This window comes from Thunnus albacares, chromosome 10, assembly GCF_914725855.1.
Source record: "Thunnus albacares chromosome 10, fThuAlb1.1, whole genome shotgun sequence".
Lineage (NCBI taxonomy): Eukaryota > Metazoa > Chordata > Actinopteri > Scombriformes > Scombridae > Thunnus > Thunnus albacares.
In genome coordinates, this window is record NC_058115.1 from 16,487,402 (window position 1) to 16,514,123 (window position 26,722).

Here is a 26,722-nt window from a genome sequence, read left to right on the forward strand (position 1 = left end):
TTTATCACCATCTGTACAAGACAAAATTGTTTGACATTCTCTTGGGCCATGACATTAACAATGCTTGTGGCTCTTTTATTTTGCTGCTCTATTGTGTGGTTATGTTTAAATGTTTATACTAGCTCTGTAATTTAAAATTGCGTAAGAGCAAATATAATTTCACTTTTTTCCGTGTGCTGCGTCAACACTCACTCCACTTAACCATGAACGACATATGAAAAAATATTAGGCTATACCATCCCATAGAATTACAAGAACACCATGGCAGTGTGAAAAATCTGATCAAGTCGACACAGCCCTATTAAAAAGACCTGAAAAGATGTAATACTGCCATAGACGATGTGATATACTGAAGTGCAACACGTGGCGATCGCTGTCCTTGGTGCTCAAGTGTTGGCTTCGTTTGTGTAATACACATCAAAGCAAACAATATCGTTATGACATTATCTTAATTTATACAATAATAATAACATGGTAAAACAACAATTGCTCGTGGGATATAGAATCTTTAAAACATATTTTCTTTTCTATTTCTGAAAGACGGTTTGTGGTCGCTTGTTTACAGAGAAGGAGTAACCTGGTGAAGTCCTTCTACACTCGACTAACTTCGCTATGACTAAAAACCAAACTGCCATTGACCTAATGTGCTATATATCCTTCACATTTTCTGCAATGAGAATTTGAGTCGCATGGTGTCAGTGTAATCTAAAAGGTCCGCATTACACGACATCATGTCGTCATTGCTTTTTGGTTCCACCTCTTGACAGTATTCCCACTCTGACACTGGCAGGATCGTTTGTGTGCTTATTCTGTGAAAATGGCCCGTTTGCCATAACCTTTGCGTAATAGGAAGTAAATCAATATTTGTATATTGGGAAGTGTTGGATTCTGTCCTTACAACGCTGTTATTGTTCTTGTGATGGATTACTGATGTTTTCTGGTTTAACCATGGAACAAAGAAGACACGAGAAACGAAGGGCAGGAGGATGTTTGGTCGGCTGCGTGGTTGCTTTGCTTTTATGGAGTGGAGTCAAGGCGCAAATACGATATTCAATCTCCGAGGAGGTTAACGAAGGAACTGTGGTTGGAAATGTGGCAAAGAACCTAGGATTAGATAAAAATACTTTGAGAGACAGGAAGTATCGGATTGTTTCTAGTAATGCAGACCCTCTTTTTCATGTGAATCAGAACGATGGCATCCTGTATGTGAGCCGAAAGATTGACAGGGAAGAGGTGTGCGCGCAGAGCAGTACGTGTTTAATAAATCTAAAAACCGTGCTGGAAAATCCACTGGAAGTCCATTATGTTGGAGTGGAGGTGCTGGATATAAATGATCACTCTCCCAGTTTCCCAGAGAAAGAGATTATGCTGGAGATTTCAGAGTCCGTGTTGTCCGGAGCACGATTTCAGCTAAAAGCCTCTCGGGATCGAGACAGTGGACTTTTTTCGGTGCAGCAATATAAACTTAGCCACAACGATCACTTTCGATTGGAAGTTAAGGATAAAGGAGAAGATGGTAAAATACCTATATTGGTTGTTCAAAAACCTTTAGACAGGGAAACTGCAGGAAGCCACTCATTAGTACTGACCGCACTGGACGGAGGGAAACCTCCGAAATCGGGCGAAATGAATATTGTAATTAATGTTTTAGATATTAATGATAACGCTCCTGTTTTCACTAAAGATGTTTATTCTGTGATGCTCGATGAAAATGCTCCAGTAGGCACAACCATTACACAAGTGAATGCAACTGATTTAGATGACGGACCAAACGGAGATGTAGTTTATTCATTCAGCAAGAGTATGAATCAAAATATAATGAACCTATTTGATATCAGTCCATTAACAGGTGAGATAACTGTGAAAAATCTAATAGACTATGAGGAAAAAGACAAGTTTGAAATAGAAATTCAGGCATCAGATAAAGGTCTAGCTCCTCTTACGACAGAAAAAAGCGTCATTATCAAAATAATTGACGTTAATGACAATGCACCTGAGATTGAGGTTACCTCATTTTCCAGCTCCATCCCTGAAGATTCCAGACCTGGAACTACAGTTGCCCTTATCAGTGTCAATGACTTGGACTCTGGTCTCAATGGAAAAGTTATTTGCTCTATAGGTGAGGATGCTTCTTTTGCCTTATCGCCATCCTTACAGGACAAAATGTATTCATTAGTAACCAAATCGCCTCTGGACAGAGAGAAACAGCATTTATATGACCTAACAATAATGGCAAAAGACGCTGGTCAACCGCCATTGTCATCTGAAAAGACAATAAGTGTTGTGGTGTCAGATGTGAACGACAACAGTCCAGAGTTTTCACAGAGTCCCTATACTTTCTATGTCACCGAGGCTAATGAGCCAGGTACCTCTGTATTTTCAGTTAAAGCTTTTGATCGTGATGAAAATGACAATGCAGTAATTTCATATCGTATTTTAAGAGATGGAAGCGAAGAAAATCAATTGACTTCATTTCTAAACATAAATACTGAAAATGGAGATATTTTGGCGCTAAGAAGTTTTGACTTTGAAACTCTGAAAACGTTCCAGTTCCACGTTGTCGCCACAGATTCTGGAACTCCGTCACTAAGCAGCAACGTCACAGTGAACGTGTTCATTCTGGATCAGAACGACAACGCTCCAGTCATCCTGTATCCAGTCAGCTCTAACGGTTCTGCTGAAGGTGTGGAGGAGATTCCTCGCAATGTGAACGCAGGACACTTGGTGACTAAAGTCAGAGCCTATGACGCTGATATAGGATATAACGGCTGGTTACTCTTTTCACTGCAGCAAGTTACTGACCACAGTCTCTTTGGTTTGGACCGCTATACAGGACAGATCAGAACACTTCGCTCATTCACAGAGACAGACGAGGCTGAGCATAAACTGGTCATACTGGTAAAAGACAATGGGAACGTTTCTCTCTCAGCAACAGCTACTGTGATTGTCAAACTTGTGGAGCCTAAAGAGGCATTTGCAGCTTCTGATGTTAAAAGTGCAGAAAAAGATGATGAGGGGGGTGACGTGACTTTTTACCTGATGATAACTTTGGGCTCAGTGTCTGTACTTTTTCTAATCAGCATTGTTGTGTTGATTGCAATGCAGTGCTCCAAAACCACAGACTATACTTCCAAATATCTACAAGACACAAATTATGATGGGACACTGTGTCACAGCATCCAGTACAGATCCGGAGACAAACGGTACATGTTAGTTGGACCCAGAATGAGTATAGGATCTACTATAGTCCCGGGAAACCATGCAAATACTCTGGTGCTTCCTGACAGGAGGAGAGCATCTGGAGAGGTAAGGCATATTTAAACAAGTGTTTTTTCCACAGAATTACATCCACTTATAGCAAATATGTTAAGGGGAAACCTGCATGTTTATAATAGATATATCAGTCAAAACTTTCATATTCAACAAGCAATACTTGCACACCTGGTCACTTTTAACATGAGCAGATATGTTTATATTGAACATATTGAACAAAGAGCATCTGCAAAATTTCACTTCCAACATTAAAAGTTATCACTGTCATGGTTTTGAGTTGTTTTCATACACTACACGTATGTGAAAAGTAAACTGTTGAGGCATTGTTAAGTTTTGGTATATAATTAAGATACATGGTTGAGGTAAGGCAAACACTGTGGTTCTGGAGAGTCAGTAAGCCTGGCCAGTGAATGTAAATTCAGATTACATGAGTGAAATTAGTAGCACATAGGGTTAATTAAGAGTTGTGTAAATGGTGATGTGTTTCTTGACTGCTAGGTTTGTTTATTTGTTTGTTTACTACAGTCATACTGAACTGTATGCTTTCATTGGTCCTTGGTATAGTTTTGCAACATCTGGCATTGGATCCCTTAACTGCTCTTTCATTTTCCATTACTATGTTGTTTTAACGATACTTTTTCTTTTATAGAAAGAGAAGTTAACCTGGGCTAGGTCAAACATAAGTTAAACATGTGGTTAATGCTTGTAGTTATTTATATTAAAAAGTCAATTTTTCCATTCACTTTTCTTTCATACTGTTTTCACAGTTTCTCATCATTTTTTACACTTGTGGGGCATTCACATTTGTAGTGCAATTTCCGTGTACTTACTATTCTATTATTGTTTCTTTTAAGTAATATGAGGAGAGTCAAACTTCCATCAGACAAGAGTTGACTGATTTCAGATACAGTAACGTGTTGTATCAGCAGTATCGCTATATTCACACCATATTCAGCCTTAAACACATAACTATCCTGTAAAAACTGGTATGTGTCAGCATTGAAGAAAATAAATTATGCTGAAGTTTATAGTGTATAATTGTATAATACAATAGCATTATAATTCTGTCCTCAAATGTAGCTAAACTATCTGCAGTTAGTGTTGTTGCTGTCCATGGTACTTGAAGCGCTTGGTCTCATATTCCAATGTGTTCATTAAATCTAACACAGCAAATCACAAAACCACTTAGTCTCAGTGACTTAATTCATACAGCTTAATAATATAAAATACACAATATTACTATAAGGAACCCTCACAATATTTTAAGAGGTTTTGTTTTCTGACTTTAATCAAAGTAAATTTTGTGGTCGCTTGTTTATGGAGTCCACCTGCTCATCTCTTTACCATTACTCAACCACGTTTGGTCAGAAATTCGCGGAAGCTGAATAACAATTTACCCTTCATAATGTGCTATAAATAATTTTTAATTGCCTGCAATAGGATAGGAGGTCGCATGGTGTCAGTGTAATGTAAAAAGTCAGCAGTACACGAGCTTGTCGTCACTGCATTTTGGTTCCACCTCTTGACAATATCTTCACTTCGATATTAGCACAGTCGTTTCTGAGCCTATTGTTGCCTTTGCAGATACCCTAGTTGACACGATTTCTGCATGTAGGAAGAAAGTGAATATTTACATATACCGGCGTTTTGGATTCTGTTTTTGCAACGCAGTTATTGTTCTTGCGATGGGTTATTGATGTTTTCTGGTTTAACCATGGAACAAAGAAGACACGAGCGACGAAGGGCAGGAGGATGTTTGCTCGGCTGCGTGGTTGCTTTGCTTTTATGGAGTGGAGCCTCGGCGCAAATACGATATTCAATCTCCGAGGAGATTAACGAAGGAACTGTGGTTGGAAATATAGCAAAAGACTTGGGATTAGATAAAAGTACATTGAAAGACAGGAAGTACCGTGTTGTTTCTAGTACTGCGGATCCACTTTTCCATGTGAATCAGAACGATGGTATCTTGTATGTGAGCCGAAAGATTGACAGGGAGGAGGTGTGCGCGCAGAGCAGCATGTGTTTAATAAATCTAAAAACCGTGCTAGAAAATCCACTGGAGGTCCACTATGTTGGAGTGGAGGTGCTGGATATCAATGATCATTCTCCCAGTTTCCCAGAGAAAGAGACAACGCTAGAGATTTCAGAGTCCGTATTACCCGGAGTACGTATTCAGCTAAAAGCCTCGCGTGATCCAGACAGTGGACATTTTTCCGTGCAACAGTATAAACTTAGCCACAACGATAATTTCCGTTTGGAAGTCAAGGATAAAGGAGAAGATGGTAAAATACCTATACTGGTTGTTCAAAAATCTTTGGACAGGGAGGCAGCGGGAAGTCACTCATTAGTGCTGACCGCACTGGACGGAGGGAAACCTCCGAAATCGGGCGAAATGAATATTGTAATTAATGTTTTAGATATTAATGATAACGCTCCTGTTTTCACTAAAGATGTTTATTCTGTTATGCTCGACGAAAATGCTCCAATAGGCACAACAGTCATACAAGTGAATGCAACTGATTTAGATAACGGTCCGAACGGAGATGTAGTTTATTCATTCAGCAAGAGTTTGAATCAAAGGTTATTAAGACGATTTGATATCAATCAATCAACAGGTGAGATCATTGTGAAAGGTTTAATAAATTATGAGGAGAAAGACAAATATGAAATTGAAATTCAAGCATCAGATAAAGGTCTTGCTCCTTTGGCTACAGAGAAAAGCGTCATTATAAAGATAGTTGACGTGAATGACAATGCACCTGAGATTGAGGTTACCTCATTTTCCAGCTCCATCCCTGAAGATTCCAGACCTGGAACTACAGTTGCCCTTATCAGTGTAAATGATTTGGACTCTGGTCTCAATGGAAAAGTTATTTGCTCTATAGGTGAGGATGTTCCTTTTGCTTTATCACCAACCTTACAAGACAAAATGTATTCTTTAGTAACAAAGTCGCCTCTGGACAGAGAGAAACAGCATTTATATGACCTAACAATAATGGCAAAAGACGCTGGTCAACCGTCATTATCATCTGAAAAAACGATAAGCGTTGTGGTGTCAGATGTGAATGACAACAGTCCAGAGTTTTCACTGAGCCCCTATACTTTCTATATCACTGAAGCTAATGAGCCAGGTGCCTCTGTATTTTCAGTTAAAGCTTTTGATCATGATGAGAACGAGAATGCACGTATTTCATATCGTATTTTCAGAGATGCAAGTACAGATAATAAATTAACTTCATTTCTCAACATAAATACTGAAAACGGAGATATTTCAGCGCTAAAAAGTTTCGACTTTGAAACTCTGAAAACGTTCCAGTTCCAAGTTGTTGCCACAGATTCTGGAACTCCGTCACTAAGCAGCAACGTCACAGTGAACGTGTTCATTCTGGATCAGAACGACAACGCTCCAGTCATCCTGTATCCAGTCAGCTCTAACGGTTCGGCTGAAGGTATGGAGGAGATTCCCCGCAATGTGAACGCAGGACACTTGGTGACTAAAGTCAGAGCCTATGACGCTGATATAGGATATAACGGCTGGTTACTCTTTTCACTGCAGCAAGTTACTGACCACAGTCTCTTTGGCTTGGACCGCTATACAGGACAGATCAGAACACTTCGCTCATTCACAGAGACAGACGAGGCTGAGCATAAACTGGTCATACTGGTGAAAGACAATGGGAACGTTTCTCTCTCAGCAACAGCTACTGTGATTGTCAAACTTGTGGAGCCCAAAGAAGCTTTTGCAGCTTCTGATGTTAAAAGTTCAACTAAGGTTGACGAGGAAGACAATGTTACACTTTACCTGATGATAACTTTGGGCTCAGTTTCTGTACTTTTTCTCATCAGTATCATCGTGCTGATTGCAATGCAATGCTCTAAATCCACAGACTATACTTCTAAATATCTACAAGAGACAAATTATGATGGGACACTGTGTCACAGCATCCAGTACAGATCTGGAGACAAACGCTACATGTTAGTTGGCCCCAGAATGAGTATAGGATCTACTATAGTCCCAGGCAGCCATGCGAATACACTGGTGCTCCCTGACAGGAGGAGAGCATCTGCAGAGGTAAGGCAGTTTTAAAAAAGCTTTTTTTTTTCCTCATAGAATTACATCCATATTCAAGTACTGGGCACTTACACAAAATATGTTTTGGGGAAACCTACATGTTCATAATCAATATATCAGTCAAAACTTTAATATTCGACAAACAATACCTGCAAAACTGTTCACTTTGAATGTTATTGGCCGATACGTTTACATTAGCATATTAAACAAATAACGTGCAAAATTTCACTTCCAACGTTACAAATTGTTAGCCCACGTCTTAAAATCTTCTCCTACACAAATTGTCAAGGCATTGTTAAGTTCTGGCATATAATAAAGATACTTGGTTGAGATAAGCAAAACATTGTGCTCCTGTACTGACAGTAACTCTTGTCAGTGAATATATATCCGTTTCCATATTCCAGATTAGTTGCACGTCAGGTAAATTAGTAGCAGTGGGGTTGGTTTTATTTTAAAAAAAAACACAAAAAAACCCCGCTTGATTTGTTTGTTTACTATACCGAATCCTGTGGTTTCATGGGGCCTTGGTGTGGTTTTGCATGGTATGGCTGTCCCGATCTCTCTTCAATACGGGTTTTACTTTGCGCACTGTTTTCCATTTTGCACTTCTTGTAGACCAAGCAACTTCGGTGCTTCTTATAGGTCTTTATGTTACAAAGTTCGTTCTTCCATCAATTTATTGCATTTGTTTTCATACAGTAGTTTTTGCACACTTTTGGGACATTTAAAATTTGCGGGAGTAATTACCATGTGGTTATTCTTCAGTTGTTGTTTGCACGTAATTACATGACGATTATGATGACTGATTTCAGATACAAGAGCGTTTTGCATCAGCAGTATCACCACACCACACCCATACTCAGTCACTGACAACACATATTGCTAAGTCTCTCGTAGAAATGTGTTCAACGTGGCAGCATTTTAAAAAGAAAGTACGCTGGAGTTTATCGTGTATTATTGGACGATACATTTGATATAGCATGTTAACACTTTCAGAAAATGTAGCTAGACTTAACTGTAGTCAGCGGTAATCACTGTCCATGGTGCTGAAAGTGTTTGGTTTCACGTTCCAATCTGTTCATAAAAGACAATTCACATCAAATCACAAAATGACATGATCTCAATGATTTAATGCAAACAATTTAATGATATTAAATACACAATATTCACAAGTGTTATACTGAATACTGAGAACCTTGGAGAGGCTTTTATGTCTCACTTCATTTGGAGGGAAGTTTGAGTTAGCTTTTTTTCTCTCAACGGGAGTCCACCTTCCAATTACTTGATTATGTTTGGTCAGAGATTCGCGGTAACTAAGGAATTTTTACTATTTATTTGATGTGCTATAAACCCTTTGAATTTTCTGCAGTGCGACGTTATATCGCATGGTGTCAGTGAAAGGTAAAAAGTCAGCAGTACACGAGCTTGTCGTCATTGCACTTCAGTTCCTCCTTTTGACAACGTTCACTTCGACATTAGCACGATCGTTTCTGAGCTTATTGTCGCCTTTGTGAAAACCCTGTTTGCCACCACTGATTTCTCTTGGAAGAGAGTGAATATTTACATGGAAAAAAGTGCTGGATTCGGCTTTTACAACGTAGATATTGTTCTTGTGATGGATTACGGATTTTTTCGGATTTAACCATGGAACAAAGAAGACACGAGAAACGAAGGGCAGGAGGATGTTTGGTCGGCTGCGTGGTTGCTGTGCTTTTATGGAGTGGAGCCTCGGCGCAAATTAAATATTCAATCTCCGAGGAGGTTAACGAAGGAACTGTGGTTGGAAATGTAGCGAGAGATCTAGGGTTAGATAAAGGCTCATTGAAAGAAAGGAAGTATCGGATTGTTTCTAGTACCGCGGATCCACTTTTCCATGTGAATCAGAACGATGGCATCCTGTATGTGAGCCGAAAGATTGACAGGGAAGATGTGTGCGCACAGAGCAGTACGTGTTTAATAAACCTAAAAACCGTACTCGAAGACCCACTGGAGGTGCACTATGTTGGAGTGGAGGTGCTGGATATCAATGATCATTCTCCCAGTTTCCCAGAGAAAGACAAAACGCTGGAGATTTCAGAGTCCGTGTTGCCCGGAGCACGATTTCAGCTAAAAGCCTCGCGGGATCGAGATAGTGGACATTTCTCCGTGCAGCAATATAAACTTAGTCACAACGATTACTTTCGTTTGGAAGTTAAGGATAAAGGAGAAGATGGTAAAATACCTATATTGGTTGTTCAAAAACCTTTAGACAGGGAAACTGCAGGAAGCCACTCATTAGTACTGACCGCGCTGGATGGGGGGAAACCTCCTAAATCTGGCGAAATGAATATTCTAGTCAATGTCTTGGATATTAATGATAACGCGCCTGTTTTCACTAAAGATGTTTATTCTGTGATGCTTGATGAAAATGCCCCAGTAGGCACAACAGTCATACAAGTGAATGCAACGGATTTAGATGACGGTACAAACGCAGATGTAGTTTACTCGTTTAGTAACAGCATGAATCAAAAATTACTAAACATATTTGATATAAACAAATCAACAGGTGAGATAATGGTGAAAGGTTTAATAGACTATGAGGAGAAAGACAAATATGAAATTGAAATTGAAGCATCAGATAAAGGTTTTGCTCCTCTAACTACAGAAAAAAGCGTCATTATAAAGATAGTTGACGTGAATGACAATGCACCTGAGATTGAGGTTACCTCATTTTCCAGCTCAATATCTGAAGATTCCAGACCTGGAACTACAGTTGCCCTTATCAGTGTAAATGATTTGGACTCTGGTCTCAATGGAAAAGTTATTTGCTCCATAAGTGAGGATGTTCCTTTTGCTTTATCACCATCCTTACAGGACAAAATGTATTCTTTAGTAACAAAGTCGCCTCTGGACAGAGAAAAACAGTCTCACTTTGACCTAACAATAATGGCAAAAGACGCTGGTCAACCTTCATTATCATCTGAAAAGACAATAAGCGTTGTGGTGTCAGATGTGAATGACAACAGTCCAGAGTTTTCACAAAGTCCCTATACTTTCTATGTCACTGAAGCTAATGAGCCAGGTATCTCTGTATTTTCAGTTAAAGCTTTTGATCGTGATGAGAACGAGAATGCACGTATTTCATATCATATTTTCAGAGGTGGAGGCGAAGAAAATAAATTGACTTCATTTCTAAACATAAATACTGAAAATGGAGATATTTTGGCGCTAAAAAGTTTCGACTTTGAAACTCTGAAAACGTTCCAGTTCCAAGTTGTCGCCACAGATTCTGGAACTCCGTCACTAAGCAGCAACGTCACAGTGAACGTGTTCATTCTGGATCAGAACGACAACGCTCCAGTCATCCTGTATCCAGTCAGCTCTAACGGTTCTGCTGAAGGTGTGGAGGAGATTCCTCGCAATGTGAACGCAGGACACTTGGTGACTAAAGTCAGAGCCTATGACGCTGATATAGGATATAACGGCTGGTTACTCTTTTCACTGCAGCAAGTTACTGACCACAGTCTCTTTGGCTTGGACCGCTATACAGGACAGATCAGAACACTTCGCTCATTCACAGAGACAGACGAGGCTGAGCATAAACTGGTCATACTGGTGAAAGACAATGGGAACGTTTCTCTCTCAGCAACAGCTACTGTGATTGTCAAGCTTGTAGAGCCCAAAGAAGCTTTTGCAGCTTCTGATGTTAAAAGTGCAACTAAGGATGATGAAGGGAATGATGTGACTTTTTATCTGATGATAACTTTGGGCTCAGTTTCAACACTTTTTCTCATCAGTATCATCGTGCTGATTGCAATGCAATGCTCCAAAAGTACAGACTATACTTCTAAATATCTGCAAGACACAAATTATGATGGGACACTGTGTCACAGTATCCAGTACAGATCTGGAGACAAGCGGTACATGTTAGTTGGACCGAGGATGAGTATAGGATCTACTATAGTCCCAGGCAGCCATGCAAATACTTTGGTGCTCCCTGACAGGAGGAGGGCATCTGAAGAGGTAAGGCAGTTTTAAACAAGTGTTTTTCCCCCAAATAATTACCTCCATGTCCAGGTATTGGACACTTATAGCAACCATGTTTTGGGGAAGCCTACATGTTCATAATCAATATATCAGTTACAACTTCCATATTCATCAAACAACACCTACATAATCTTCACTTTTAATATTATTAGCTGATACATTTATAATGGACGTATCTGAAAAGCTTCCCCTCTTCAAATTGAATGCAAAAACATCGTGATCATTGTTAAGCAAGAAAAGAAGCTAATGAAGAACATAAATTCATATTTCAGTTTAAGCTGCTGCATGTCTGATGACTATTGTATGTTTGTTTTTTTACCACACTGTATGCTTTCCTGGGCCCTTGGTGTGTGTTTACAAATTATGTTATTGGGTCCCTTGGTTACTCTCCAGTTTCCTTTGACAAGTTTGATGCCATGTCCTTTAAGGACATATTTTCTTTAATTAAATAAAAGGTTAACCTGGACTGCTTTATATAAACAGCGAAACAGACTAAAACGCTTACAATCTTTATTTTCATACTGTCTACCTACTTCTCATTTTTTATACTTATTGAATATTTAGAAACTAATATGAAACTAACTGTACATCTTCATTTTATCCTGCCTAATTAGATGAGGATACTCATTCTTGAAGCAAACAAGAGCTGATTGATTTTACACGTGTTTGCTCTATCAGCACGCCTTTATTATACCTAAATCACACTGAGCCATAGGCAACACGAGATGAAAACCACGAAGCGGAAGTATGGGTAAGGTAACACAGCATGGAAAGATTTAAATAACCTGTTGTTCATCTTGTATTACTAACAAAGTTGAAATGGAATACTATCACCACATGAAGCTGGTCAGAAGTAAAGTTAGTGGTAATCGCTGTCCGTGGTGCTGAACATGCTTACTCCCATTTACCAGCATGTGTTCATGAGTTGTAACTGATTTATCAACTTAGTAGTGTTATCTCAGTGTTATAATTCATACAACTTAATCAAGTGAAATAAACATATCCCCACGTGGTACACAAAATCTTCTCAACATTTTGAAAAGTTTTTTTTTAATTTTTTTTGACGAATGTTTTGTGTTAAGAGTGAACAGCCTCCTCTTCTATTTTCATTCACCCCACTATTTTTGGGTTCTGTTTCGAGATAAATAAAAGCAGAACAAACACGAAAATAATCTATAATTCAACCAATATGCTACTAGTTTTTGATTTTCTGCAGTGTGAATTTAGATCGCAAGGTGTCAGTGTTATAGAAAAAGGAAGCCTTGCACGAGCTTGTCGTCATTGTACTGTGGTTCCACCTCTTGGTCGCGTCCTCAGTTGGATTTTAACACAGTCGTTTCTGAGCTTATACTGCTGCCTTTGGAAATACTCTATTTGCGCTCATGTCTGCAATGTAGGATGACTATTTCCATAAACGAAAGTGTTGGATACGATCACTGTAATGCAGTTTTGTTCTTGTGAATGATTACTGGTGATATCGGGTTTTACCATGGAACAAAGAAGATATGAGAGACGACACAGAACAGGGTGTTTGACCGGCTACGTCGTTGCTGTGCTCTTGTGGTGTGTGGCTTCGGCGCAACTGAGATATTCGATCTCCGAGGGAGTTAACGAAGGAACTGTGGTCGGAAATATAGCGAAAGACCTGGGATTAGAGAAAAGCACACTAAAAGACAGGAAGTATCGGATTGTTTCTGGCGGTGCGGATTCGCTTTTCCATGTGAATCAAAACGATGGTATCTTGTATGTTAGCCGAGAGATTGACAGGGAAGAGGTGTGCGCGCAGAGCAGTATGTGTTTAATAAATCTGAAAACCTTGCTGGAAAACCCGCTGGAGGTGCACTATGTTGTAGTGGAGGTGCTGGATGTAAATGACCACTCTCCAAGTTTCCCAGAGAAAGAGAAAAAATTAGAAATTTCTGAGTCTGTATTGCCGGGAGCACGCTTTCAGCTGAAACCTTCACGGGATCGAGACAGTGGCCATTTCTCCGTGCAACAATATAAACTCAGCCACAACGATCACTTTCGTTTGGAAGTTAGGGACAAAGGAGAAGATGGTAAAATACCGATATTAGTTTTACAAAAATCATTGGATAGGGAGGCAGCTGGAAGCCACTCGTTGGTGCTGACGGCTCTAGATGGGGGGAAACCTCCGAAATCTGGAGATATGAATATTTTAGTAAATGTTTTGGATGTTAATGATAACACCCCGATTTTCTCGAAGGATATCTATTCTGTTACACTCAGTGAAAATGCTCCAATAGGCACAACAGTCATACAAGTGAATGCAACGGATTTAGATGACGGCCCGAACGGAGAGGTGGTTTACTCATTTGGTAACAGTGTGAGTAATAGTTTATTTACGCTTTTTGATATTAACCAATCAACAGGGGAGATAATTGTCAACGGTCTTATAGACTATGAGGAGAAGGACAAATACGAAATTGAAATTCAAGCGTCAGATAAAGGTGTTGCTCCGCTAACTACAGAAAAAAGCGTCATAATAAAGATAGTTGACGTGAATGACAACGCACCTGAGATTGAGGTTACCTCATTTTCCAGCTCCATCCCTGAAGATTCAAGACCTGGAACTACAGTTGCCCTTATCAGTGTAAATGATTTGGACTCTGGTCTTAATGGAAATGTTATTTGCTCCATAGCTGAAGATGTTCCTTTTGTTTTATCACCATCTTTACAAGATAAAATGTATTCTTTAGTGACCAAATTGCCTCTGGACAGAGAGAAAAGGGCTAAATATGAACTAACAATAGTTGCCAAAGACTCTGGCCAGCCGTCATTATCATCTGAGAAGACAATAAGCGTTGTGGTGTCAGATGTGAATGACAACAGCCCAGAGTTTTCACAGAGTCCCTATACTTTTTATGTCAGTGAAACTAATGAGCCAGGTACCTCTGTATTTGCGGTTAAAGCTTTTGATCGCGATGAGAACGACAATGCAGTAATTTCATATCGTATTTTGAGAGATGGAAGCGAGGAAAATAAATTGACTTCATTTCTAAACATAAATACTGAAAACGGAGATATTTTGGCGCTAAAAAGTTTTGACTTTGAAACTCTGAAAACGTTCCAGTTCCAAGTTGTCGCCACGGATTCCGGAACTCCGTCACTAAGCAGCAACGTCACAGTGAACGTGTTCATTCTGGATCAGAACGACAACGCTCCAGTCATCCTGTATCCAGTCAGCTCTAACGGTTCTGCTGAAGGTGTGGAGGAGATTCCTCGCAATGTGAACGCAGGACACTTGGTGACTAAAGTCAGAGCCTATGACGCTGATATAGGATATAACGGCTGGTTACTCTTTTCACTGCAGGAAGTTACTGACCACAGTCTCTTTGGTTTGGACCGCTATACAGGACAGATCAGAACACTTCGCTCATTCACAGAAACAGACGAGGCTGAGCATAAACTGGTAATACTGGTGAAAGACAATGGGAACGTTTCACTGTCAGCAACAGCTACTGTGATTGTCAAACTTGTGGAGCCCAAAGAAGCTTTTGCAGCTTCTGATGTTAAAAGTTCAACTAAGGTTGACGAGGAAGACAATGTTACACTTTACCTGATGATAACTTTGGGCTCAGTTTCAACACTTTTTCTCATCAGTATCATCGTGTTGATTGCAATGCAGTGCTCTAAACCCACAGACTATACTTCTAAATATCTACAAGATACAAATTATGATGGTACACTGTGTCACAGCATCCAGTACAGATCTGGAGACAAACGCTACATGTTAGTTGGACCAAGAATGAGTATAGGATCTACTATAGTCCCAGGCAGCCATGCCAATACTCTGGTGCTCCCTGACAGGAGGAGAGCATCTGAAGAGGTAAGACAGTTTTTTTTGTGAAAACCCTGTCTTGTTTACGCTGGCAGTGTTATTAATTTATTTGTTCATTAATTAGTTAAGTCAACCATCCACTACATGTACTACATGTGTACTGTTTGCTTTGTGCTGATATAATTTTGTGGAGTAGGACACTTCGGTTTTCAGTTGCAATTTGGTCATACTATCCTTTTGAGCATAGTTGCTGTAACTATAATAACAGTTGTGATATGTTTACGCAAACTCATCCGTTTGTTATTTAGTCTCCTGCTTTTTCACTACTGTGAAAAACACATATCAGTATTACAGTTGTAGTCACATTAACACAGACTACAACGTCATTTGAGCTGTCGGGCTTCTGTGATGTAATATAATCTGAAACTCATGGCTGGGCCCAATTATATCTGGCGTTATACGCTGTCCATGGTGCTGATAGGCTCTGCTCTAACGTCCTGATACCGCTTACTACATGGTGAGAAATGTCAAACCACTAATATTTATAATGCCATTATATCATACGTTTTTGTTTATAAATACCAAAATAACTGAATTCATAGTTATTATATGGAAGCATCAAACATTTTAGGGCGATTTTCTGCATCCAATCTTCATTCAGCGGAATGTAAATTTTTCGTCTGCTTGTTAATGGGATAAGGAAGGCGTGTCGTCACCTGTCACTCCACAACCTCTGCACTTAGGGTCAAAGTAAATAAACGCTACACTTGGCATTCTGCTATATAAATTGCTGCAGAAACGTTTATTTACTTGCAGTGAGCAATGAGCTCGCACGGTGTCAGTGTGTTAGGAAAATAAAGGTTTCAACATGTCGTCACTGCATTTTGGTTCCACCTCTTTATAGGACTCTCAGTTCGATACTGGTACAATCGCATTCCGGTTTGTTTGTTGCCTTTGGAAACCTTGTCCTGAATTTTAACATTTTTGAAGGAGCGTGGACATTCGCATACCCGGGTGTAATGTAACAGTTTCGTTCAGTACGATTATTAATCCTGTGAGGAATTAATAGCAGTCTGGTTTAAATCATGGAACAAAGAGGATGCGAGGCAAGAAGGGCGAGAAGACGGTGGATCGGATACGTGGTCGCTGTGCTTTTGTGGACTGTGACCTCGGCGCAAATACGATATTCCATCTCCGAGGAAATTAAGGAAGGAACTGTGGTTGGAAATATAGCGAATGATTTGGGATTAGATAAGAGCACGTTGAAAGAAAGGAAGTATAGGATTGTTTCTAGTGCTACGGAACCTCTTTTCCATGTTGATCAGAACGACGGCATCCTGTACGTAAGCAGAAAGATTGACAGAGAAGAGATATGCGAGCGGAGCAGTACGTGTTTAATAAATCTAAAAACCGTGATAGAAAACCCACTGGAGGTCCACTATGTAGGAGTGGAAGTCCTGGATATAAACGACCATTCTCCCAGTTTCCCAGAGAAAAAGAAAACGTTGGAGATTTCAGAGTCTGTTTTGCCTGGAGTACGTGTTCCGCTAAAAGCTTCACGAGATCCAGACAGTGGTCCTTTCTCTGTTCAGCAGTATAAACTCAGCCCCAATGACCACTTCCGTTTGGAAGTTAAGGATAAGGGAGAAGATGGTAAAATACCAATATTAATTGTGCAAAAATCTTTGGACAGGGAGGCAGCGGGAAGCCACTCATTAGTGCTGACGGCTCTGGACGGAGGGAAACCTCCGAAATCGGGCGAAATGAATATTCTAGTTAATGTTTTAGATGTCAACGATAATGTGCCTGTTTTCACTAAAGATGTTTACTCTGTGATGCTTAATGAAAATGCTCCAGTAGGCACAACAGTCATACAAGTGAATGCAACTGATTTAGATGACGGCCCGAACGGAGATGTAGTTTATTCATTTAGCAATAGTGTGAGTCACAGATTACTAAACATTTTTGACATCAATCCATCAACAGGTGAAATAATTGTGAAAGGTTTAATAGACTATGAGGAAAAAGACAGATATGAGATTGAAATTCAAGCTTCAGACAAAGGTCTCGCTCCTCTGGCGACAGAAAAAAGCGTCATTATAAAGATAGTTGACGTGAATGACAATGCACCTGAGATTGAGGTTACCTCATTTTCCAGCTCCATCCCTGAAGATTCCAGACCTGGAACTACAGTTGCCCTTATCAGTGTGAATGATTTGGATTCTGGTCTCAATGGAAAAGTTATTTGCTCCATAAGTGAGGATGTTCCTTTTGCTTTATCACCAACCTTACAAGACAAAATGTATTCTTTAGTAACAAAGTCGCCTCTGGACAGAGAGACACAGTCGCACTATATCATAACAGTAGTTGCCAAAGACTCTGGCCAGCCGTCATTATCATCTGAAAAGACGATAAGCGTTGTGGTGTCAGATGTGAATGACAACAGTCCAGAGTTTTCACTGAGCCCCTATACTTTCTATATTACTGAAGCTAATGAGCCAGGAACATCTGTATTTTCGGTTAAAGCTTTTGATCGCGATGAGAACGACAATGCAGTAATTTCATATCGTATTTTAAGAGATGGACGCGAGGAAAATCAATTGACTTCATTTCTAAACATAAATACTGAAAATGGAGATATTTTGGCGCTAAAAAGTTTCGACTTTGAAACTCTGAAAACGTTCCAGTTCCACGTTGTTGCCACAGATTCTGGAACTCCGTCACTAAGCAGCAACGTCACAGTAAACGTGTTCATTCTGGATCAGAACGACAACGCTCCAGTCATCCTGTATCCAGTCAGCTCTAACGGTTCTGCTGAAGGTGTGGAGGAGATTCCTCGCAATGTGAACGCAGGACACTTGGTGACTAAAGTCAGAGCCTATGACGCTGATATAGGATATAACGGCTGGTTACTCTTTTCACTGCAGCAAGTTACTGACCACAGTCTCTTTGGTTTGGACCGCTATACAGGACAGATCAGAACACTTCGCTCATTCACAGAAACAGACGAGGCTGAGCATAAACTGGTCATACTGGTGAAAGACAATGGGAACGTCTCACTCTCAGCAACAGCTACTGTGATTGTCAAACTTGTGGAGCCCAGAGAAGCGTTTGCAGCTTCTGATGTTAAAAGTGAAAGTAAGGTTGACAAGGAAGACAATGTGACATTTTATTTGATTATAACTTTGGGCTCAGTGTCTGTACTTTTTCTCATCAGTATTATCGTGTTGATTGCAATGCAGTGCTCCAAAACTACAGACTATACATCCAAATACCTACAAGAAACAAATTATGATGGGACACTGTGTCACAGCATCCAGTACAGATCTGGAGACAAACGCTACATGTTAGTTGGACCCAGGATGAGTATAGGATCTACTATAGTCCCGGGCAGCCATGCCAATACTCTGGTGCTTCCCGACAGGAGACGAGCATCTGGAGAGGTAAGAGCAATCAATACTCACAATATTTCAACTGCCGCATTTTTATTTATACTAAATTATGTGGTAATTTTATGGCAATCTGAATAGATTAATACAACTTGACGTCAAATTATATAAGATTAATTAATATATTAATACTCATGCACTTTTATATGGAGAAATAGTCTCTGCTCTTGCCCCTGAAAAAATTCAGCAGCTGTCAGTGAGTAAAATATTAACCACGTGTTGCTTGATCTCCCTCATTTATATAAATATGTTGTTGGTGTCCATAGTGGTGACATTTTAGAACTAGTCACTATTATTTGTCATAACAAGAACAATTTCTGATGATTAAAAAGCAGCATCTCTATCTTGTCTAGCTCACATCTTGTTCATTTGTTTATTTCACACACGTTACACTGTCTTCTTGCTGGATACTCGAGGATATACAGGGCATGACAATGCAGGTTTCTATAATGTTCGAGTATGAAGGAATTGTGTCACAATGGATGTATTGTAATCTAAACCGACGTGTTTGAGTTCAGGAGAAGTGTCGCTGTCCGTGGTACTGAACTTTTTTTTTTTTTTTTAAACCGTAGCCTTTTCTCTTGAAGTCTGACAGAAACGAAGATGTCGTAGCAGTGTAGATTCTTGGACATAATGCCTTTTTGGAGAGGGAACTGACTGTGACTTAAGTCCATTGCTTCATAAAAATGACTTTAAACGCATATCTGTATTAATATTCTAACATATTGTCTGTCTCCTCTGCCTATAGTGTTTACGTGGTTGTCTAAACTTTTGATTTTACTATATTTTTAGTCTAATAGTGCTGCAATAATGTTCTGGATCGCATGGTGTCGGTATAACGGCAAATATTGTCTAGCTTTTCGTCATCACCATTTGATCCAACCCTGTATTTTGGCATTATGTGCAAAGGGCTTCAACACGAAACTAGCTCTGTAACATTCCCTGCGCTGTCTTGGTGATGGAGCGAAGTTTGCAAAGGAATACGGCTGTATATTATTTCTTGACAATAAAATTATAGATCACGGATTTTTTTTCTCTACATAATGGAACAAAGCGGACGTCAGTTGTGGATAGAGCGATGGAGATGCGTCGCCTACATGGTGGCTTTGGTAACGTTGTGGAGCGACGCCTCAGCTCAGATCAGATATTCCATCTCCGAAGAGGTGAAAGACGGAAGTGTTGTCGGAAACATTGCAAAAGACTTAGGAATTGATAAGGCTACGCTGAAAGACAGAGAATACCGTATTGTTGGCAGTTCGGCGGAACCCTTTTTTCATTTGAATAACGACGACGGTATCCTGTATGTGAGTAGGAAAGTGGACAGGGAAGAGATCTGTGAACGAAGCAACGCGTGTATCATCAACCTTAAAACCGTGCTAGAAAATCCTCTAGAAATCCATTATGTGACCATAGAAGTGATGGATGTAAACGACCATTCCCCCGTATTTCCAGAGAAAGAGAAACGACTGGAGATATTTGAATCGACATCACCGGGAGCGAGATTTCAGCTCCAACCTGCACGCGACCCAGATGGTGGCCAGTTTTCTGTTCAGCAGTATAAACTGAGCCACAATGATCACTTTCGATTGGAAGTTAAGGAGCGAGGCGAAGACCGTAAGATGCCCTCTCTGATTTTACAGAAGCAGCTAGACAGGGAGACTATGAGAGAACACAAGCTTCTGCTTACAGCTGTTGATGGCGGGAGACCGGTGAGGTCCGGAACAACAGAAATACTGATCGAGGTGCTTGATGTTAATGACAATTCTCCAGTTTTTACGAAAGATGTATATTCTGCTGTTTTAAATGAAAATGCAGTCCCTGGCACGTTAGTTATTCAGGTTAATGCGACAGATTTGGATGAGGGTGCGAACAGCGAAATAGTTTACTCATTTGGTAAAGAAATGGATATACACGTGCAGAAACTATTTAACATTGACCCGAGGACTGGCGAAATTAAAGTGGCTGGCATAATTGATTTTGAAGAAAATGAAAGCTATGAAATTGATATACAAGCTTCAGATAAGGGCACTATTCCCCTTTCTACAGACAAAACTGTGATAATAAAGGTAATTGACCTTAACGATAATCCTCCAGAGATTGAAGTTACATCATTTTCCAAATCGGTTCCTGAGGATTCCAGGATTGGAACAACCGTCGCTTTGATAAGCGTCAATGATTTGGATTCAGGTGCCAATGGAAAGGTTTCTTGCTATATACGTGAGGACGTTCCTTTCGCTATATCTCCATCGTTGCAAGATAATATGTACGCCATAGTAACCAAATCACAACTGGACAGAGAAGAAAAGTCTTTTTATGAACTTACAATTGTTGCAAAGGACACCGGTGAGCCATCACTCTCATCTGAAAAGACAGTAAGTGTGGTTGTGTCAGATGTGAACGATAACAGACCACAGTTTTCACTGAGCCCATATACTTTCTATATTACTGAAAATAATGGCTTAACAGCCCCAGTATTTTCAGTTAGGGCAACTGATCTTGATGACAGTGATAATGCGCATATTTCATATCACATTCCGAGGGACAGCAGTGGAGACAGTACTGGTCTGTTTTTAAATATCAACTCTGAGAATGGAGATATTTTGGCGCTAAAAAGTTTCGACTTTGAAACTCTGAAAACATTCCAGTTCCAAGTTGTCGCCACGGATTCCGGAACTCCGTCACTAAGCAGCAACGTCACAGTAAACGTGTTCATTCTGGATCAGAACGACAACGCTCCAGTCATCCTGTATCCAGTCAGCTCTAACGGTTCTGCTGAAGGTGTGGAGGAGATTCCACGCAATGTGAACGCAGGACACTTGGTGACTAAAGTCAGAGCCTATGACGCTGATATAGGATATAACGGCTGGTTACTCTTTTCACTGCAGCAAGTTACTGACCACAGTCTCTTTGGTTTGGACCGCTATACAGGACAGATCAGAACACTTCGCTCATTCACAGAGACAGACGAGGCTGAGCATAAACTGGTCATACTGGTGAAAGACAATGGGAACGTTTCACTCTCAGCAACAGCTACTGTGATTGTCAAACTTGTGGAGCCCAAAGAGGCTTTTGCAGCTTCTGATGTTAAAAGTGCAGCAAAAGATGATGAGGGAGGTGACGTGACTTTTTACCTGATGATAACTTTGGGCTCAGTTTCTGTACTTTTTCTAATCAGTATTGTTGTGTTGATTGCAATGCAGTGCTCCAAAACCACAGACTATACTTCTAAATATCTGCAAGACACAAATTATGATGGGACACTGTGTCACAGTATCCAGTACAGATCTGGAGACAAGCGGTACATGTTAGTTGGACCCAGGATGAGTATAGGATCTACTATAGTCCCGGGCAGCCATGCAAATACTCTGGTGCTCCCTGACAGGAGGAGAGCATCTGGAGAGGTAAGAAAATTGCTATAACCGATTTGGAAGTAATTATTTATTCATTATATTGGTTGTAATAATCCTATCAAGATCAAGTCTAATTCTGGTATATTGTCTTCCCATTCCATTAATTCTGAAACAGTATGACGTTCTTTTTTCATTTTATACTTCAGCAGATATTAGAAAGGTTTAAACACTGCGAACATCATATAAAAATAAGATGTTATTTAAAGTGTGTCTGCATTGTAAAAGTATGCTCGCATGGTGTCACTGCTTGTGAAAATGAACGACTCTCGGTTTAACATTCCTACGTCAGTAGTTTGATGCTATTTCGCGACAGAGTACACTTGTGCTTCAGGGCGATGGCTTCACATTTGTGACTCCTTCAGCAACATATTTTGTTTTTGTTCGAAATGTGTGTTCTTGTGTAGACTCACACTCACATTTTAATTTTTGACCGGTATATCCGTTTGGGTTTTTTTTAATCCAACATGGCACGACGGGGATGCAGAGCATGGTTGGAGCGCCTGGTCATTCTAATTGTTTATATGGATCTGACTTTTAATTTTACTTCTGCACAGCTACGGTACTCTATTCCCGAAGAACTTACGGAGGGTGCTGTTGTTGGGAATATCGCTAAAGATTTAGGGCTGGATCTGAGTGCTTTGGATGCTAGAGGATTTCGCATCGTTTCTGGGTCGACTGAACCCCTGTTTCAGCTGAATAATAACGGCATCTTACGTGTTAACCGAAAAATAGACAGAGAAGAGGTGTGCGAACGGATCAGTACTTGCATTATCAATATAAAGACTGTGGTGGAGAATCCGTTAGAGGTGCATTACGTCGCCATTGAGGTTTTGGATGTAAACGACCACTCTCCCACCTTCTCCGAAAACGAGACGTATTTAGAGATATCAGAGTCTGCCTTACCCGGGGCACGATTCCAGCTACAAGGTGCCCGTGATCCAGACAGCGATATGTACTCTATTCAAATGTATAAGCTGAGTCAAAATGATCATTTTCGTCTGGAGGTTAAAGATAGAGGAGAAGATGGGAAAATACCTCTCTTGTATTTGCATAAACCACTAGACAAAGAAACTGCAAGAAGTCATAGATTACAGCTGACAGCAGTTGATGGAGGAAAGCCTGCTAGGTCGGGAACAATAGATATTATCATTAATGTTTTAGATGTAAATGACAACATGCCAGTTTTTACCAAAGACTCATATGTTGCGGTGCTTAATGAAAATTCACCAATTGGCACAACTATCATGCAAGTGAATGCTACAGATTCAGATGACGGTTTAAATGGGGAGGTGGTTTATTCATTCGGCAACAATGTAAATAATAAATTACGTAAACTCTTTGAAGTTGATGCTAATACTGGAGAAATTATTGTTAAAGGACTGATAGATTTTGAAGCAAAAGACAAGTATGAAATCGATATTAAAGCTTCTGATAAAGGACCAGTCCCCCTAGCAACAGAAAAAAGTGTTATGATAACTATTGTGGACCTGAATGACAACGCACCTGAGATTGAGGTGACATCCTTTTCCAGTGCAATTCCTGAAGACTCCAAACCTGGAACAACAGTAGCGTTGATAAGTGTGAATGATAATGATTCAGGTGTAAATGGAAAGGTAATCTGTTATATAATTGAGGATGTACCTTTCACTTTAACACCGTCTTTACAAGACAATATGTACTCTATAGTCACCAAATCTCTGCTGGATAGAGAGCATCAGTCCAAGTATGATGTGACAATAGTTGCTAAAGATGCTGGTGAACCATCTTTGTCATCTCACAAGACAATAAGTGTGGTGGTATCAGATGTGAATGATAACAGTCCAGAATTTTCAATGAATCCGTATACTTTCTATGTCATTGAAAACAATGTTGCAGGAGCCTTTTTATTTTCAGTGAGTGCTTATGACTGTGATGAGGGTAATAATGCTCTCATATCATTTAACATAGTGAGAAATGGGGATGAACACAAAACATTTACATCATTTCTGAACATAAACTCTGAGAAAGGGGATATTATGGCACTAAAAAGTTTCGACTTTGAAACACTGAAAACATTCCAGTTCCAAGTTGTCGCCACAGATTCTGGAAGTCCGTCACTAAGCAGCAACGTCACAGTGAGCGTGTTCATTCTGGATCAGAACGACAACGCTCCAGTCATCCTGTATCCAGTCAGCTCTAACGGTTCTGCTGAAGGTGTGGAGGAGATTCCCCGCAATGTGAACGCAGGACACTTGGTGACTAAAGTCAGAGCCTATGACGCTGATATAGGATATAACGGCTGGTTACTCTTTTCACTGCAGCAAGTTACTGACCACAGTCTCTTTGGTTTGGACCGCTATACAGGACAGATCAGAACACTTCGCTCATTCACAGAAACAGACGAGGCTGAGCATAAACTGGTCATACTGGTAAAAGACAATGGGAACGTTTCACTGTCAGCAACAGCTACTGTGATTGTCAAAGTTGTGGAGCCCAAAGAAGCTTTTGCAGCTTCTGATGTTAAAAGTGCAACTAAGGTTGACGAGGAAGACAATGTGACATTTTACTTGATGATAACTTTGGGCTCAGTTTCTGTACTTTTTCTTATTAGTATCATTGTGCTGATTGCAATGCAGTGTTCAAAATCCACAGACTATACTTCTAAATATCTACAAGACACAAATTATGATGGGACACTGTGTCACAGCATCCAGTACAGATCAGGAGACAAACGCTACATGTTAGTTGGACCCAGGATGAGTATAGGATCTACTATAGTCCCTGGTAGCCATGCCAATACTCTAGTGCTCCCTGACAGGAGACACACTTCTGGAGAGGTAAGAAAAATCACTTTTTTCAAGGTAGCTTTGGTATGAGTGCTAGTAATAGATGAGATGCAGATCCTAATGATTCAAGTCTGCTGAAAGTACTGGATCAGACCACTCATTCGGGAAAGCTGGACAAAAAAGGAGTACAGGCATATAAAAATCATCACAGAGGGAAACGGGGAGATTTTTTTTGTTGTAATGAGACTGCTGAGTTAAGTTGTTGGTTTACAGGTGGTTGTATGGTTGGTTCTTACACAGCCCAGAGTGTTAATTACTTAACAAATTACAAATCGAACTTAAGTTTTATGCTGTGGTTGCTCTTTAATGCTGCAGTGTCCAGCAGTACTTACTGAAAATGAAATGAATTCCAGGAATCAACACACCTTTATGAAATATATTGATTTTGTGTTGGCTAAGATAAGATGTTGTGGATAGTTGTGAAACATTGTTATAAGGATATAGAGAGGTAAACAGAAATATCTATCCTTTCTTGTTGTACTGAAGACACAGTTTCTTTCTAAAATAAGACAACATATCCAAAGCTAACTCTTTCTTTTTTTGATCTTCAAGACAATTAATGCCTGTAAGATGTCATATTTTGTCTCCTTGGTGTTTCATCACACTTTACTTATGTCAGACCTTTGAGAACTTCATGTTCAGTGCACTGACCAACTTTAACTCTTAATAATTTAAGCTATAAGGTGTCTATTTCATTGTGAAAGAACTCAGCAACACTAAGCTGACCAACTGGAACACACTTCCAATCCTCTGATGACGAACCTGCACTGAAAAGTGTTTGTGAAATAAAGACGTTTCTTCCAGTTAGTCTGCTTTGTGTTGTTGAGTTGATCTTTCACATTTGTTCTTTTGTTATCTGAGCACCAAGTTGGCTGGTGAAGTAGTGACAGCACACTCCTCTTACATGTGCCTATTTCAGGCCATGTGCTGTTGTGTCATAGTAGGTCATACACTGTCTCTGAAACATAATAAAGGCATCACTTTAGCAGACCGTGGTTTACTCTTGTGAAATAAGGAAAGGTTTATGTTCAGCATAAAATTAAAGGTTAGTTTATTTCTGTTCTGTTTCTGATCAAAAGTCTGATTTGCAAGAATTATTTGCAGGAGATTGTGTTTACAATTGGTGTCCACCCTGCATCATTTGAGCTACTACCTACAGTCCTCCAAACATGTAAATAGTCTTTTGAAGAAGACATGTTAGCATATATCATATCATCTATTAGAATACGAAAAATGTGCTGGTGCATGTTTTAAAGGCTTGTGCACATTGGTATGCATTTTTGTACTATGTGCCCATCTATGTGGGTTGTTACGTGTGTGTGAAGAGTCTGACTGACTGAGTTATTTGAGGTCTGTGTTTGCTGATTTAGGTGATTCAGTGGGCCATGAATGGCTGGAGCTATGACAGAGAGTGGGGAAGAGAGAGCCTGCGGCTGGTGTGCAGTGACTCACAATGTACAACCAGTCAGGTGGGGTTAGGACACTGCCTTAGCTGGGATCTTCATTCATTTCAGGACTGAAAAGCAGAATGCAATATTCTTTTTATTTTTTGCATTTGATTAGTCTAATGTGCTTTGGATTTGTTAAATATAATACAGTGATATAAAACACATACAGTATACAATAATACTCTATGCACATGTCTGAGCTCCTGTTTTCCCCCATTTTGACTGACTGAAAAATAGGTCATATTTTATCACATGTGTGAAGGTCTGCATGCTAGGCTTCTGGGCTGATTCGCTGTTGAACACTTTGTGTTGCCCATAGCAACACACAGGGAGATCCACCTCTCTGAGTCTACTGGTTTCCACAGACTAGCACGCGCTCAACGGTCTTAGCAACAGCAGAGGAAGCGGATGAGGGAGGGA

General features: G+C 40.0%; 7 protein-coding genes across 7 annotated transcripts; all 7 read left to right on the forward strand.

The window, feature by feature from the left end:
- Positions 1-948: 948 nt before the first annotated feature.
- LOC122990994 (protocadherin alpha-3-like) lies at positions 949-3,321 on the forward strand. Its single transcript, XM_044364586.1, has one exon. It carries the CDS (start codon positions 949-951, stop codon positions 3,319-3,321), a length of 2,373 nt encoding a protein of 790 aa, XP_044220521.1.
- A 1,666-nt stretch (positions 3,322-4,987) lies between these two features.
- Positions 4,988-7,360, forward strand: LOC122990995 (protocadherin alpha-8-like). Its single transcript, XM_044364587.1, has one exon. The coding sequence runs from the start codon at positions 4,988-4,990 to the stop codon at positions 7,358-7,360; it is 2,373 nt and encodes a 790-aa protein (XP_044220522.1).
- A 1,482-nt stretch (positions 7,361-8,842) lies between these two features.
- On the forward strand, positions 8,843-11,362 carry LOC122990996 (protocadherin alpha-3-like). Its single transcript, XM_044364588.1, has one exon. The coding sequence runs from the start codon at positions 8,990-8,992 to the stop codon at positions 11,360-11,362; it is 2,373 nt and encodes a 790-aa protein (XP_044220523.1). The 5' UTR covers positions 8,843-8,989.
- Positions 11,363-12,792: 1,430 nt separating this feature from the next.
- On the forward strand, positions 12,793-15,303 carry LOC122989839 (protocadherin alpha-8-like). Its single transcript, XM_044362855.1, has one exon. It carries the CDS (start codon positions 12,861-12,863, stop codon positions 15,237-15,239), a length of 2,379 nt encoding a protein of 792 aa, XP_044218790.1. The 5' UTR covers positions 12,793-12,860; the 3' UTR covers positions 15,240-15,303.
- A 952-nt stretch (positions 15,304-16,255) lies between these two features.
- On the forward strand, positions 16,256-18,700 carry LOC122990997 (protocadherin alpha-8-like). The gene has a single exon (XM_044364590.1). It carries the CDS (start codon positions 16,256-16,258, stop codon positions 18,698-18,700), a length of 2,445 nt encoding a protein of 814 aa, XP_044220525.1.
- A 962-nt stretch (positions 18,701-19,662) lies between these two features.
- LOC122989840 (protocadherin alpha-3-like) lies at positions 19,663-22,038 on the forward strand. Its single transcript, XM_044362857.1, has one exon. It carries the CDS (start codon positions 19,663-19,665, stop codon positions 22,036-22,038), a length of 2,376 nt encoding a protein of 791 aa, XP_044218792.1.
- Positions 22,039-22,493: 455 nt separating this feature from the next.
- On the forward strand, positions 22,494-24,988 carry LOC122989837 (protocadherin alpha-8-like). The gene has a single exon (XM_044362853.1). It carries the CDS (start codon positions 22,494-22,496, stop codon positions 24,882-24,884), a length of 2,391 nt encoding a protein of 796 aa, XP_044218788.1. The 3' UTR covers positions 24,885-24,988.
- Positions 24,989-26,722: the final 1,734 nt, after the last annotated feature.